The 15,616-nt window shown below is 32.1% G+C and overlaps 3 protein-coding genes across 3 annotated transcripts; 2 read left to right on the forward strand and 1 right to left on the reverse strand.

The window, feature by feature from the left end:
- The first annotated feature begins 1,514 nt into the window (after positions 1 to 1,514).
- Positions 1,515 to 2,279, forward strand: LOC127743019 (uncharacterized). Its single transcript, XM_052255681.1, has one exon. It carries the CDS (start codon positions 1,515 to 1,517, stop codon positions 2,277 to 2,279), a length of 765 nt encoding a protein of 254 aa, XP_052111641.1.
- Positions 2,280 to 2,426: 147 nt separating this feature from the next.
- On the forward strand, positions 2,427 to 3,601 carry LOC127743020 (uncharacterized). Its single transcript, XM_052255682.1, has 3 exons — positions 2,427 to 2,892; positions 2,982 to 3,353; positions 3,450 to 3,601. Exons 1-3 carry the CDS (start codon positions 2,427 to 2,429, stop codon positions 3,599 to 3,601), a joined length of 990 nt encoding a protein of 329 aa, XP_052111642.1.
- A 5,424-nt stretch (positions 3,602 to 9,025) lies between these two features.
- LOC107470789 (aquaporin TIP4-1) lies at positions 9,026 to 11,778 on the reverse strand. Its single transcript, XM_016090210.3, has 3 exons — positions 11,490 to 11,778; positions 11,104 to 11,345; positions 9,026 to 9,687 (listed from the first exon to the last, which is right to left on the reverse strand). The coding sequence occupies exons 1-3, from the start codon at positions 11,614 to 11,616 to the stop codon at positions 9,313 to 9,315; spliced, it is 744 nt and encodes a 247-aa protein (XP_015945696.1). The 5' UTR covers positions 11,617 to 11,778; the 3' UTR covers positions 9,026 to 9,312.
- Positions 11,779 to 15,616: the final 3,838 nt, after the last annotated feature.

Raw genomic sequence — 15,616 nt, forward strand, 5'->3', positions numbered from 1 at the left:
TAAAATTAATAAAATAATATAATTTAAATAAATTTATAAAATTATAAAAAAATTAAATTTATAATTAAATATCAATAAAAATCATAACTGGTAAAAAAACTGGTCGAACCGGCGGTTAACCGGCGAACCGGAAGAACCGTCCGGTTTTTTGGCGGTTCAGTGGTTTGCAACTTCAGACGCCAAACGACGTCGTTTTGGCATTTTTTAAAAAAAAGGAGAAAGGCGTTCGCGAAAGTCTCCTAAGCCACTAACCCTAATTTGAGTTATCCCCCCTTTCTTCCCCTTTCTTCCCCTTTCCCCTAACCTAATTGAGCATTCGGCAGCAGCCTCCGTTCACCCACCAACCATCGACAGCAACAGTGACCACCACCGACCGAGCCCGCCTCCTCGTCACCACCCACAACCATCGACAACAACAGCTACCACCACCGGCCGAGCCTGCCTCCTCGTCGCCACCCACAACCATCCACAGCAGCCGCGACCACCACCGGCCGAGCCCGCCTCCTTCTGAATTCGGTAAGACTCTGTTCTTGTCTTCTTGATTTTGAACTTGCTTCCTTCTGAATTCTGATTATGATTTATGAGTTCTATGCTTCTTGATTTTGATTTTTTGATCTCGCGTGAGCTCGCCTGTTCTATGCTGCCTTCTTGATTTTAGATTTTGATTTTCTGAGGTTCTATGAGCTCGCCTGTTCTATGCTGCCTTCTTGATTTATGTTTTTTATTTTCTGAGGTTATTTTGATTGCTGTTTCATTATTTTCATGATTGATGTTTTTGATTTTGAATATGTTTTGCTGCTTCTGAATATGTTTGCTGCTATGCTGCTTCTATTTGCTGCTTCATGAATCATGATGAATATTTTTTGCTGCTTCTTATTTTAATTGCTATTTCATTATTTTCATGATTGCTGTTTTCTATTTTGAATATGTTTTGCTGCTTCTGTTAACTGCTTCATGAATCATGATGAATATTTTAAGCTGCTTCTAATATGTTTGCTGTTTCATTATTTTCATCATTGCTGTTTTTGATTTTGAATATGTTTTGCTGCTTCTGTTTGTTGCTTCATGATGAATATTTTTTGCTGCTTCTGAATATGCTTGCTATTTCATTAATTTCATGGTTTTCTGAAGTTGTTTTCTGGTCTTTGATTTTCTTATTGTTATAGATGGAACAATCACAAAGTAACCCACAGCCACAAGATAATGCTGTTCAAGATTCTCAAACTAGTTCATCCAGAGGTAAATCTGATCCAGGTTGGCTGTATTTTACAGTGAATACTTACAATGGGGGGATATATAGAATGAAATATCATCTTGCAAAAATTCCTGGACAAATTAAAGTTTGTAACAAAGTAACTGAAGATGTTCAACTTCAATTCAAAAGGCTTTTGGAGGAAAAAAAATAAGGCAGAAAAAAAAAATATACAGCTAATTGTTATGATGTGGAAAGTGAAACACAAGCGGAAGAAGAGGGTGAAGCGCCTAATCCTGTACAACCTCCGGCTCCTGCAACAATGGGAGACAAAGGAAAGAGAAGAGCGATTGCTGCTACTCTAATTGGAAGTTATTTTAAGGAAAGGACTATGACAGGCTCTCAACCAACTTTGAAAAGTGTCTTGGCCAGTAAACAAGTTAAACACAAGGTTAAGTTGGGGCTTGCAAGATGGATCATTGATGCACAGATTCTATTCAATGCAATTCAATCGCCTTACTTTCAACCTGCATTGGACGGCGTTGCTGCAATTGGACCTAGTTTCAAGGGACCGTCATATGATGAAATGAGAGTTCATTTGCTGGCCGATCTTAAGAAGGAGTGCCAGTTGCTTGTTGAAGGTTATAGAAGCTCGTGGAAAAAGACTGGTTGTACACTGATGGCAGATGGCTGGACTGATCAAAGGCAGCATACGTTAATTAATTTTCTAGTTTATTATCCTACTTGTATGTCATTTGTTAAGTCTGTTGATGCTTTTGATATGATAAAAACTGCCGATACCTTGTTTAAATTGTTTGCTGAGGTTATTGAGTGGGTTGGGTCTAGTAACATTGTGCATGTGGTTACTGATAATGCTACGAATTATGTATCTGCTGGAAAACTCATTCATGAAAAGTATCCAAACATTTTTTGGTCTCCTTGTGCTGCTCATTGCATCAATCTTATCTTGAAAGACATAGCAAGTCTTCCTCACATAGCTGACCTTGCCTCTCGTGCTTCAAAAGTGACTGTCTTTGTTTACAATCATATGATTTTCTTGTCATGGCTTAGAAAAAGAAAAGAGTAGAAAGAAATTGTTCGACCAGGAGTAACACGTTTTGCTACTGTTTTTATTACTTTGAAAAGTATATATGATTATAAAAAAGACTTGCAATCATTGGTGATTGACAAATATTTCACTTCTCATAAATTATCCAAGAGTGTCAATGGGAAGATGGTTAGTTCAATTATCTTGGATAGTAAGTTTTGGGAGGATTATTTTACTACTGTTATGCTTGTTGGTCCTCTAATTAAGTTATTGAGGCTTGTTGATGCTGATGAGAAACTTTCTCTGGGTATCGTGTATGCGGGCATGCAAAGAGCCAAAATTAATATCAAGACAATGTTTAGAAATAGGAAATCTGCATACACACCTTATACAAGTATCTTGAAAATGCGGTGGGATAAGCATTTGAAGCGTGACCTCCATGCAGCAGCATACTTTTTGAATCCAGATTACTTCTATAGTGAGGGGTTTGTTGAGAAGGCAAATATCTTGAGGTCTTTGCTTGATTTATTTGATATTGAAACTCTTTGCAATGACTCGGTTGCCGCAATGCAAGAGATACAATTATATCGAGATCGAAAAGGAAGTTTTGGAAGGGAAAGTGCATTGAAAGCAATTAATAGACTTGAACCTGGTAAGTATTTATATTTCTATGTTCAATTTACTTTGAATGTTTTTTAAATATTGAATGAGAATTGATGGTTAAATTTCATATTCTGGTAGGTGAATGGTGGAGGCTACACGGTGGGAGTGCTCCTAACTTGCAAAAAATAGCAATTCGTCTTCTTCATCAAACATCTTCATCATCCGGCTGCGAGAGGAACTGGAGCCTCTTTGAACAAATCCATTCAAAGAGGAGGAACCGATTAGAGCATCAAAGACTAAGTGACATTGTTTATGTCACTTATAATCTACGCCTTCAATCTAGAATGCATCGCAAGAAGAAGAATTATGATCCAATTGACATTCAAAGCATTGACACAGTAGATTTTTGGGTAATGCCGGATGAAGATGATCGTGAATTTACTAATGGAGACATCGAAGGCATTGAAAATTTAATTTATACGGATAATGCTATGCCTTCATATCCTAAAGGTGATTGAAAAAGCAAAACTTGTTTCATTTCCTCTCAATATTTGATATAAAGTTGTAACTTTAACTTTTTCTTGGTTTTCTATTTTATTTTATTAGATGGAAGAGATGTGGAACTTGATGTGGATTTTCCTAATGTTGCTGATTCTTCAAATACAGCTTCTTTTGGTGGTACTTCTGATGATGGTGGCTTTGGATTACCTGTTTATGATAGAGATGTTAGAACACTTAATGATAATTATGATTTTTGATGAGTTGCACCTTTGATTAGTTGAAAACTTGCTAGTAATTGTATCTTTTGAATGTAGAACATTATGGGTTTGTCATTATGTACGTTTTATTTTTTGTTTAGTTATAAACTTTGATGTTTGACGTTGTTTGTGAACCTCTAATATTAAGTAATGGATAATTTATCATGTGAAATATTAAATTTTATTAAGTTAGAAATTATTGAATTTATATACTTAAGATTATTTTAAGTTTTTTAATAATTTTATTTAATATTTAATTAAATCGGTTGAACTCCGGTCAAACCAGTGAACCATTGAACCAGTGACCTCATCGGTTTATTGACCGATCCCGTTCTAGCAACCTTGATAAAAATATATTATTCATATAAAAAATATTATTATTATATGTATACTTTTTAAATTTTTATCAAATTTTAAATTTTATCGCTTATCTTTCTAATCTTTATTTTTACTTCTCTTCCTTCAAATATTTATTTCATAGAATTTGGATAATATCTAATTATACTTTTATATAGATAAAGAAAAAATATTTTTAAATAACAACCATGATATTAATTATTTTTATTTGTGCAACAAACTTAACACCTAATTAAATATAAAAGTATACATATTAAATTCTTTTAAGTTTTAGACAATGAATATTAAAATTAATTATTAGTAAAAAATTAAATTCTTTCACATAAAAATAATAACTAAAAAGTTTATTATTTAATTTTTTTATGTACGAAAATTCTGACCTTCTTAGTTAACGGGGACTTTTATCTCTTATGATTTTTTTATAAAAATAATTTGATTCTACAAATTTTTTTGCCATAATTTATAATATCAGAATAAAATTAACGTAATTTTAAAAAATTTATATTTCCATAATGTTATGAAAGATAAAAATACTAGTAGATAATCAAAAGTAGAGGCAATTTTTTTACCAGTCATACTACACATGCATTTAATTTTCCATCCAAGTTCATCCAAGCTGACCCAACACCAAAAGAACCAAATTCCATTAAGTGAGCATGTATTCACGCACCTAAACTCCCAAAACATTTAACATTTATTCGCGCCTTCCTTATGAAACAACGTTCCTTCTTCAACCTTGAAACCGTCACTGGAGAAGTTCAAATCTCTCTCAAAATCTCTCAAACCTCTATCGTGTTTTCTGCGGAAACTGCTCCTACTCCAGAATCGCGTCAAGCTTTCGAAAGGAAGAAGAAAAAACAAACAAAAACAAAAATAGAGACTCTGCAAGGTATGAGAAAAACTGTCGTTATTATGTTCATTTAATTTCTCTCAAAACTCGCGTTTCTCCTAGTTCGATTTAAGGTTTAGTGGATTGAGTTGCTTCATTTAGTAGATCGGCTTATTCTAAATCCATTTTTATTGCATAACTAGGGCATACGAATAGAAAATGTGTTGTTATTTTCTTTCTGTGATATATTAATCGGTTCATTGGTGTTGGTCATTTTGATTCACTTGATTGTTAGTGTGTTCAGTTGAGTCATTGTGCATGTAGAAATATTTTTCTTGATGATTAAATATTTATCACATTTTATTCAGTACATGAATATTATTCGGTTCATTGAAGTTGCTCATTTTGATTCACTTGATTGTTAGTGTGTTCATTTGAGTCCTTGTGCATGTAGAAATATTTTTCTTGATGATTGAATGTTTATCACGTTTTATTCAGCACGTGAATGTTGTTCAATTCAATAGAGTTGCTCATTTTGATTCACTTGATTGTTAGTGTGTTCAGTTGAGTCCTTGTGCATGCAGAAATATTTTTCTTGAAGATTGAATGTTTGTCACGTTTTATTCAGCACATGAATGTTGTTCGGTTCAATGGAGTTGCTCATGTGGATTCACTTGATTGTTAGTGTGTTTAGTTGATTCCTTGTGCATGCAAAAATATTTTTCTTGATGAATGAATGTTTATCACATTTTATTTAGCACATAAATGTTATTCGGTTCAGTGGAGTTGCTCATTTTGATTCACTTTATTAAAATGTGCATGCTTGTGTTTGTCAGTATATTGAGTGAATCATTGACCAAATTTTTTTGTCCTTACAGCAAAAATGAAGAAGACAATGGTGACAAAGAAGGAGAAGCCGCGCTATAACGTAACCATATGTACGAAATGAGAGACCAAGTGATTCGAGCATCTGAAGCAATAAGACTCCCGAAGCCATCTGCTACCCTCTCCAGCCCTTATTGTAAATTCACATCTGGGGATTTAGATAGTAAATAGGATATACTTTATTTGACTAGTTGTAATTAACACTCTTTTGTTTAACTTGTTTAAAAAAGAAAACACTGCTTCTTTCAATGTATACATGTGAATATTAATGTAAATGTTATTGGAAATCTAATGTTAATGTATATATCTGATTTAAGATGGATTAGTCCTTGTCTTATTGGTTTGAAATGTTAATGTATATATCTATTGTAACTGTCTGGCTGCTGTTTTGTTCCAAGTTTGCAGTGAATGGAAATCAGGGTATTTACCAAACATTAATAGCTCTAAAAATCCAAATGAACCAAAATTAATACACTGGATGGACAAAAAAAGTGCATATATCACTATTAAAAAAATGTTTCTATCAGTATTCAGTTTCAAAACAGCTTTCTGCATAATGAACCAAACACGTTATTAAGGTGAATCAACTGTATAGTACTAAAGGAATGGAACATTATCCATTATATAAAATCAAATTCAAAACAGCTTTATGCATAATGAACCGAACACGTTATTAAGGTGAATCAAATGTATAGTACTAAATGCACATAATATTATCCATTATATAAAATCAAATTCAAAACAGCTTTCTGCATAATGAACCGAAAACGTTATTAAGTTGAATCAACTGTATAGTACTAAATGAATGGAACATTATCTATTATATAAAATCAAATTCAATACAATTGTGTCTACAATTTAGAGATTATCAATTCAATTCAATTCAGAACACTTACGTACATTCAATTCAATTCGATTCAAAAAATAATCTAAAAGAGTGATTGGATGGACTTTGAGAGAAATAAATTTATGAATCTAATACAAAAGACAGGGCCTTTAATATTTCATTTGGAGATGTTAAAGAATTTTACTTATTGGGAAGTTTGGAAAAGAATAGCAACACAACAAAATTCAATGAGAATAACGTGGCGCAACTCATAGAAACTAATTACTTTGACGCGCTTGCTCCTTGTGCGCATATAATAGAGATTATTTGCTATAAACTAGTGGATCACTTGGAATGGAGACTTGGGAGAAAAGATATATATTTGCAATAAACAGCTTTTTGCATAATGAAATGAACACATTATTATGGTGAAATAATTTTATAATATTAAATGAATGAAACATTATCCATTATATAAAATTAAATTCAAACAGCTTTCTTCATAATGAACCGAACACGTTATCATGGTAAAACAATTGTATAGTACTAAATAAACGGAATATTATCTATTATATAAAATCAAATTCAAACAGCTTTCTGCAGAATGAACAGAACATGTTATTATGGTAAAACAATTGTATCGTACTAAATAAATGAAACATTATTCATTATATAAATTCAAAACACATGTGTCTACAATTGAGAGATTATCAATTCAATTCAATTCAATTCAGAACATATGCATACATTCAATTCAATTCAATTCAATTTAACAATTGCATTCCATTTAAATCGATTAAAAAAAAATACAAACCACGTCCGCTTGATTCATTTCAGAAGAATAATCCAAAACGTTCTTATTCAACTGATTTGAAGTTGAATCATTCATTGTTTTGATAGAATATTGAAATCTGAAAACGAAAAGATAAATCCACAAAATCGATTAAGAAAACGAAGAAGAATAGGAAGAAGAAGGATAAGCAGCAAAGAAGAACAACGAGCAGAAGAAAAAAAAAGAAGAAGAACGATGATCAGCAGAGATTGCAGATCCAAAAATTACAATACAAATTGTTAACGTTGAAGAAGAGAAGAGGAAAATGAATGTTTACGTTGAAGAAGAGATTTATCTATTACGTTGATAAAAGAGAGAGAGAGAAGCGCACGTATATTTCACGTAATTTGGAAAGAAGGAAAAGACACGTTAACAAAAAATTGCTTGAATGACTTGGATAAGTATTTTATATGGATGTGGAGCATTATCAGTTTTTTAACCGATCCCAATTGAAATTGCAATTGATGACAATCCCGTGCCTTCATTTGGAAGGCAAAGGTTGTATGAACTTTGGTCCGTATGACCGTATCTCATGCACAAAGTGGCACCCAATAACTTTATGTTTGAATGATGCATCTATTGATGCGAAGAGTATGATATGATCCCGAAACTCTTGACAATAGGTGGTAAGCCTGGTAAGGTGACACCATGTGAGAAAGTTAGTTTCAAAAAGCTTTTTAGAAAGAGGAATATTGAAGAGTTTATTGCATAGTTATTAGAGTTGAACCGGTTAAATAATTGGTTATTAAATTATTTATTCAACTGGTGCCGTACAAGTTAATTGAACTAGTTAATTCGTTATAATTAAATAATTATATAAAATTAAATTTACATTCTCATTTTCATAATAAATATTTTTTTTAATTTTATTTTATATTAAATTAATTATTATTTTTAAAGTTTAAAAACTCATCAATTAGTTTATATTGATTATATTTTTCAAGTATTTATAGAGAAAAAAATAAAGAACATAATCATAGAAATAAAAAATATATTATAATTAATAAAAAATTCTTTTAAATTTATAAAACTAATATGGCTAATTTGAAAAACAGTAAGTATAGAACTAAAATTAAATTTAATAAATATAAAATAAAATAATTTATTTCAGGATCTTATATTATTAATATTAGTTAAACATTGAAATGGAAAATAAAACAGCTAGTGGCAAATCTTTTTGCATTGTAACAATGTAACATGTCTGAACATGAGAAGTCAGGTTCGACTTTCAATTCTGTAACTTTGAAATCCTTTTACTCCTTTTATGTGTCAACGTGATTTGAGAGTCCCCCATCTGTTTGTTGGTGGAGGATGATGCAGCTTATGCGGTGAGAGTTGCTGTGGTCTTCACCAATTCGTTATGAACAGCTGGGCTAACTAACTTTGTGTAACTAATAAACTATATAAACTATATGGTCTTACAAGCATATATACATCAACACATTAAATTTGGAAGATAGTAATTAATCATTAATAATGAGTTAGAATGATATTTCTGTAAAATATACATCCTTAACAATACTATTCGCTAATAGCAAAGAATGTCTACTTGACAGTTTTTAGTATACGCTAATTTATTTGTTAAAGAATAAGATTGAGTGAAAAAAAATTCATTAAATTTATAAAGAATATGTGTATGTATATGATTTTTTTTAGTAATTTTTTTTTTCTATTAATAAAAGAAACAATCTTCACTTTTTATTGAAAGATATAATGCACCATATTATTATCCTTCCTTTTCAAAGGAATGGAGCCGGTAATATTTTATATTATATATTCTTTTGTGTTACTAATACATAGCAACTCTAATTTTATTCGGGTTCATATCATTAATGAACTAATAATTCTACATAAAGAGGGCATTCCCAACATTTAGTTCACAAATTACACTAAAAACAAAAAAATTAGTTGAGGATGAAGAAATAAAATACCCCATAGATATGATAGAAGCTAATAAAAACAAGTTGAAATCCAAAATGTGATTAGTTTTCTTCATCAAGAGGGAGTAAAGTATGCGTACGGTCAATGAGAAAATGCTCGTAGATGAAGCCTGCAAGGCCTCCACCAATAAGAGGCCCAACCCAATAAATCCAATGACCGGTCCAGTTACCCATGACCAATGCAGGCCCAAAAGATCTTGCTGGGTTCATTGAGACGGCAGAAAAAGCTCCACCAGCGAGGATATTGGCCCCAACAACAAACCCGACTATTGTGGGCCCCTGTCCAGTAGGAACTCCCTTCTTGTGATCCACCATATTTCCATAGACAGTAAACAACAATGAGAAAGTCAACACTATCTCCCAAATCACTCCTTGACTGTACCCAACTCCACTTGCTAGAGTATGAACTGGAATTGCCTGCACATGCAAAATTTCATTCAGTAATTATTAATTAACACTTTGATGTTCTTTAATCATAATCATGTTGCACATGCAAAATTTCATTCAGTAATTATTAATTAACACTGTTCTTTAATCATAATCATGTGTGGTCCTACGATAATTACATGTTTCCATGTTCTTTTATATCTCTATCATTTTTTATAAATTGTTGTTATAATAATGTAGGTTAAACATATATTGCCTATCTGGATCCTAAGATATATTATAATTGACAATGTGAAATTCAAAAAAAAAAAAAAATCCCTTATGTCTACTTGGCTATTTTTTATTCTAGCATATTATATGTACAAAAAAAATTATTATTTTGTATAGAAATTCGAAATAAAATACTAGTTTGTGTTTTGTCTGATATGATCTGCTACAAAATAGATCTAGAATTAAATTACTATAAAATTTTAAATATATTAATAGGATAAGTTTAAATTCACTAATTAGTTTTATTAGCTTATCAAACATGTCTAAATTTGTTAAAATATAAATAAATATATAAAAAAACTTTTCATCATTAACAAAGTTATTGGCTATTTTAAATTTATTATATTTTATTATAATACTTTTCTATAATTTAAATACTTTAAAAACTTAAAATTTTTGTAAACATTAAATTTGGCATATTATATATAAATATTTTTTATTAAAAAAAAATTTAAATAATATATTTAATTTTTTATTTTTAAAAAAAATTAGTAGACTTTTTAATAAGTTTTAGATTAAGTCAGACTCATTAATATAATAGACCAGACTTATTACTTGAAAAAAAAAACCTATAGAAAGTGAAGCCTAACCTACCTAGTCTGATGTCACTCTTAATAGAAATATGTATTTGGCATGTTATAACAAAAATTATTATACAAAACAACGTAAGGTTAATTATTTTATTATGATTTATGTTAGGTTTAATTATTTTAATATTATGTTAGGTTTAATTATTTTAATGATTGATAATATATGTAAATTAATATATATAAATACAAAAGACATGACTGATTTTTTAAATTTTTAGTGTATATAGAGAACTTTTACCTTTTTGTCACCTTTATTTTCTTTTCCAGAATGATTAATTTTGTGTTCATATAACTGACTTTCATTAATGGTCTTCTATAAACTTTATATATATATACACACGCTACTGAGAATACAAAAGAAAACTCACTCATTAATTTAGTCATTAATTAGCAATATGTAATCTATATTCTATACAAATTAACTTGTAATCCGAAAAAAAAAGACCTTGGAATTTTTATTTTCTAGTAAGTAAAAAGAGTTAGTTAGGCAAAAAAGCATGAAAATTGAAAAGTGGTTTACTAATTGAAAAAGACACTTTTGAGAAGAGAGGAATGACAGTGAAGAAATTGAAGTAGGGATCATTACCAGTCCCCCGGAAAGGTAGCAAAGAAGGTAAGAAGCTGCTGCAGATGCTACCAACTGATCTATCCAATAAAGGACCGATCGGACCACCGTGATGTGCCCGCCGACCAGCAGCCCAAGGGTCACGGCAGGGTTGAGGTGCCCGCCGGAGATATGACCGGATGAAATCATCACAGCCACCACAAATGCACTTGCCACGGCCACAGCAACCAAAGGCAATAGTGCATCTCCATCACTAAGCTTTTCTATATATTCAAGTTACCATTTTAAAAGGGAATCTTAAATATAATTTCAAGATTAACAAATCAAATCAAATTCTAAAAGCTAAGTTTAAATAATAACAAATTTATTATATATTCTATTGGTGGTGAAATGAAACGAGAAGATACCGGCGGCCATGGCGGAAGCAACGCCGGTGAAGACAAACAGGAAGGTGGCTATGAACTCGACAACGAGGGCCCGAATGCAATCGGGTTGGGTAGCCTCTCGGGTGGTCCCTAGAGCGATTTTCGTCATGGCGGCTTTTACTCCTTTCTCTACTGAGAGAATGTTGTTATGACTTATGATAGCTCACTCACAAACCATGAAGAATTGAAGATCATTGTTAGTTTATTAGGTGCCAGCTCAGCATCAGATATTTATAGTAGCCAGTTAGTGAAGAGTTAGCTAGAGACCTGATAACTTACTATAGTTAGAATTCCGTTAGTAGAGTGAGTTAGGATTAAGAAAGGTTAGTAGTTAGCTGAGTTAATTCTAGCTAACTGTTGCATATATAATGAAGCATTTGTCCTTAAACGATGATTCGGTCTCTAAATTAATTTACCAAAAATTGTGTTGGTCATATTAATTAAAAAGTACATTTGTAAGTCAAATTGATATTAATAATAATTTAAATTCTGATTGCAGGATGACTAATAAGTAAATCGAGTTTACTTGATATTTAACTCTTAATGATCATTAATCCTAAAATGTACTTCTTATCAGTTTTGTAATTCTCCATTATTCTTCCGTAAGTAATCTTTTATTTACGATTATTTTTTTTCTTTTTCTTATAATATTCTTCATTTCTGCAGCAATTTTTTCTAATAGAACAGGTATTTATAAAAATATATCCGTTGGAGAATAGATATGGAGGGATTTTTTACCCATAAGGACAAGAGACAGGGATTCGTTAATTAAACGGAGCGGGGCCAAGGGAATAAGACCTTATCCCACAGATATTCGTATAATACCTATTTGTGTAAAATGACAAAAATATCTTTTAAGATGTATTTGTTTATTGACACGAAATATTGAGACAGAAATATAAAGACATAAAATCGTATTTGATAAATAAAAATAGATAGAAATATTGTGTTCAAAGACATTAAATTAATATATTTTATATCTATCGTAACAAAAAGAATATAGAGATATTAACAAGAGATATAACTTATTTTTTATTTGTTCTTTCATTATTCTCGTTAAGTTTTTATAATTATATTTTTTATTATTATATTTTTCTTCCCAAATTTTTTGAATGAAAAAAATGAGAATAAATCGGATTTTCATAATTTATTCTAATTTATCACCAAACAAAATACAATAACACTAATTTTGTATCTCTGTTTTTAGTGTCTTGTTCTCAATATCTTGTCTTGTCCTATTCTCAGAGCCAAACTCAACTTTATATGTTATGAGAAACCCTAATTTTTTTCACTGTCTCTCTCTGTCTCCTTCCCTCCCCTCACCTTCAAACACTTGGTCTCTTACATGTTCATTCCTTATCTCATATTCACCGATCACTGCCATCTTCAACCTTGGCACCGTCGTCATAGTCGCGATTCATCACTTAGTAGAGTCATCGCCGACTCTATTAGATTTGTTGCCGCCTCTACTTGTCATTGGCTCCAGTAGATTCGTCATTCTCTGCAGTTTGCTACCTCCAGAAGACTCGTCATTGTCTCCAGCATCATCGTTGTTGCGTCATTGTCGTAGCTTCATCGTCGTTGCGTCATCGTCGCCTCTAGAGCACACGTCGCCACCTCCTGTTTACTGAGACTTCGACTGTGCCTTCACGCCGCCTGCTGTTTGCCATCGCAGACATCTCCTTCTCAGCTGCCGTCCACAACCTCCATCAGTGCATTGCAAGTAAATTAATTGTATGGGCGCGCTACACATCCATGTAACCATGTAACTAAGTTGGTCCAATCCCAAATAGATTCACGCGCATTAATGAGAGTGAAAATACGCGCCCGCTCATTATGAAAAAATGTTACTTCTTCTTCTTCTTCTTCTTCTTCTTCTTCTTCTTCTTCTTCTTCTTCTTCTTCTTCTCTGCTCGTGTTATAGGCTTCACCGTTCTCCTCTGCTCGTATTTTCTTTATTGTTCTTCTTCTTCTTCTCTACTCGCGTTCTTCGTTATGGATCTGGATTGACTTCAAAGTAATTAGGTTTGTGGTTCTTCTTCTTCTTCGTTTTCTTCTTCGATCTGGACTTTTGAATTGAAATAATGAATGAATCAACTTCAAAATCAGTTGAATGAGTGCAATTTGGATTATTCTTCTGAAACACATCACAATAATCTTAACCATTGAACAAAGTAAAAAGAGGCCACCGAACCGAACAATGTACATGTGGTGAATAAATGGTGATCAACTTTCAATCAACAAGAATAGTATTTCTCTATGCAAAAGAAGTACTGAACAGAGTAACAACCAATTTCAAAACCCTAGTTACACTATCCACTGAACTGAAGAAGAAGAAGAACCTACGAGCGCAAATTTGAAAAAAGAAGGAGGATGAGGAGGAAGAGGAGGAGAAACACTATTCTTGTTGATTGAAAGTTGATCACCATTTATTCACCACATATACATTGTTCGGTTCGGTGGTCTTTGTGATTTCGGTTCACCAAATAAATGTTGTTCGGTTCGGTGGCCTGATGGCCTCCTTTTACTTTGTTCAATGTTTAAGATTATTGTGATAGCATGCAACAATCATTCCCTAGCTGTCTCAACGTAATAACCTGATTCAACTGATTTGAAGTTGAATCATTCATTATTTTCATTCAGAAGTATAGATCAAAAAAGAAAACGAAGAAGAAGAAGAACGACGGAGCTTATTACATTGAATTCAATACAAATCAATAATGAAGAATGTGAGCAGAGAAGAAAAATGCAGATAGAGGAAAACGACGAATTTTATTAGGTTGAAGAAGAAGAAGAAGAAGAAGAAGAAGAATTTGAAAGAAGAAGGAGAAGGAGGAGGAAGAGGAGGAGAAATACTATTCTTATTGATTGAAAGTTGATCACCATTTATTCACCACATATACATTGTTCGGTTCGGTGGCCTTTGTGATTTCGGTTCACCAAATGAATGTTGTTCGGTTCGGTGGCTCCTTTTACTTTGTTCAATGTTTAAGATTATTGTGATAGTATGCAGTAATCATTCCCTAGCTGTCTCAAGGTAATAACCTCATTTAACTAATTTGAAGTTGAATCATTCATTGTTTCCATTCAGAAGTATAGATAGAAAAAAATGAAGAAGAAGAAGAACGAAGGAGCTTTTTACATTGAATTCAATGCAGATCAATAATGAAGAATGCAAGCAGAGAAAAAAATGTGAATAGAGAAAAATGACGAATTATATTAGGTTGAAGAAGAAGAAGAAGAAGAAGAAGAAGAAGAAGAAGAAGAAGAAGAAGAAGAAGAAGAAGAAGAAGAAGAAGAAGAAGAAGAATAATTTGAAAGAAGAAGGAGGAGGAGGAGGAAGAGGAGGAGAAATACTATTCTTGTTGATTGAAAGTTGATCACCATTTATTCACCATATATACATTGTTCGGTTCGGTGGTCTTTGTGATTTCGGTTCACCAAATGAATGTTGTTCGATTCGGTGGCCTCCTTTTATTTTGTTCAATGTTTAAGATTACTGTGATAGTATGCAGCAATCATTCCCTAGCTGTCTCAACGTAATAACCTCATTCAACTGATTTGAAGTTGAATCATTCATTGCTTCCATTCAGAAGTGTAGATCGAAGAAGAAAACGAACAACGAAGCTTATTATGTTGAATTCAATGCAGATCAATAATGAAGAATGCGAGCAGAGAAGAAAAATGCGAACAGAGAAAAACGACGAATTTTATTAAGAAGAAGAAGAAGAAGAAGAAGAAGAAGAAGAAGAAGAAGAAGAAGAAGAATTTGAAAGAAGAAGGAAGAGGAGGAGGAAGAGGAGGAAAAATACTATTCTTGTTGATTGAAAGTTGATCACCAGTTATTCACCACATGTACATTGTTCGGTTTGGTGGCCTTTGTGATTTCGGTTCACCAAATGAATGTTGTTCGGTTCGGTGGCCTCCTTTTACTTTGTTCAATGTTTAAGATTATTGTGATAGCATGCAGCAATCATTCCCTAGCTGTCTCAACGTAATAACCTCATTCAACTGATTTGAAGTTGAATTATTCATTGGTTCCATTCAGAAGTGTAGATCAAAGAAAAAAACAAAGAAGAAGAAGAACGACGGAGCTTATCACGTTGAAT

The sequence above is a fragment of the Arachis duranensis genome, chromosome 10 (assembly GCF_000817695.3).
Source record: "Arachis duranensis cultivar V14167 chromosome 10, aradu.V14167.gnm2.J7QH, whole genome shotgun sequence".
Lineage (NCBI taxonomy): Eukaryota > Viridiplantae > Streptophyta > Magnoliopsida > Fabales > Fabaceae > Arachis > Arachis duranensis.

Bases quoted from the DNA above. Each gene is read 5' to 3' on its own strand.
- LOC127743019 (XM_052255681.1), top strand. From the start codon at position 1,515: ATGGGAGACAAAGGAAAGAGAAGAGCGATTGCTGCTACTCTAATTGGA.
- LOC127743020 (XM_052255682.1), top strand. From the start codon at position 2,427: ATGGTTAGTTCAATTATCTTGGATAGTAAGTTTTGGGAGGATTATTTT. The intron at 2,893-2,981 runs GTAAGTATTTAT...ATATTCTGGTAG, and splicing joins AATTAATAGACTTGAACCTG to GTGAATGGTGGAGGCTACAC. The intron at 3,354-3,449 runs GTGATTGAAAAA...TTATTTTATTAG, and splicing joins TATGCCTTCATATCCTAAAG to ATGGAAGAGATGTGGAACTT.
- LOC107470789 (XM_016090210.3), bottom strand. From the start codon at position 11,616: ATGACGAAAATCGCTCTAGGGACCACCCGAGAGGCTACCCAACCCGAT. The intron at 11,346-11,489 runs GTATCTTCTCGT...TTGAATATATAG, and splicing joins TGCTTCCGCCATGGCCGCCG to AAAAGCTTAGTGATGGAGAT. The intron at 9,688-11,103 runs GTAATGATCCCT...TTGCATGTGCAG, and splicing joins GCTACCTTTCCGGGGGACTG to GCAATTCCAGTTCATACTCT.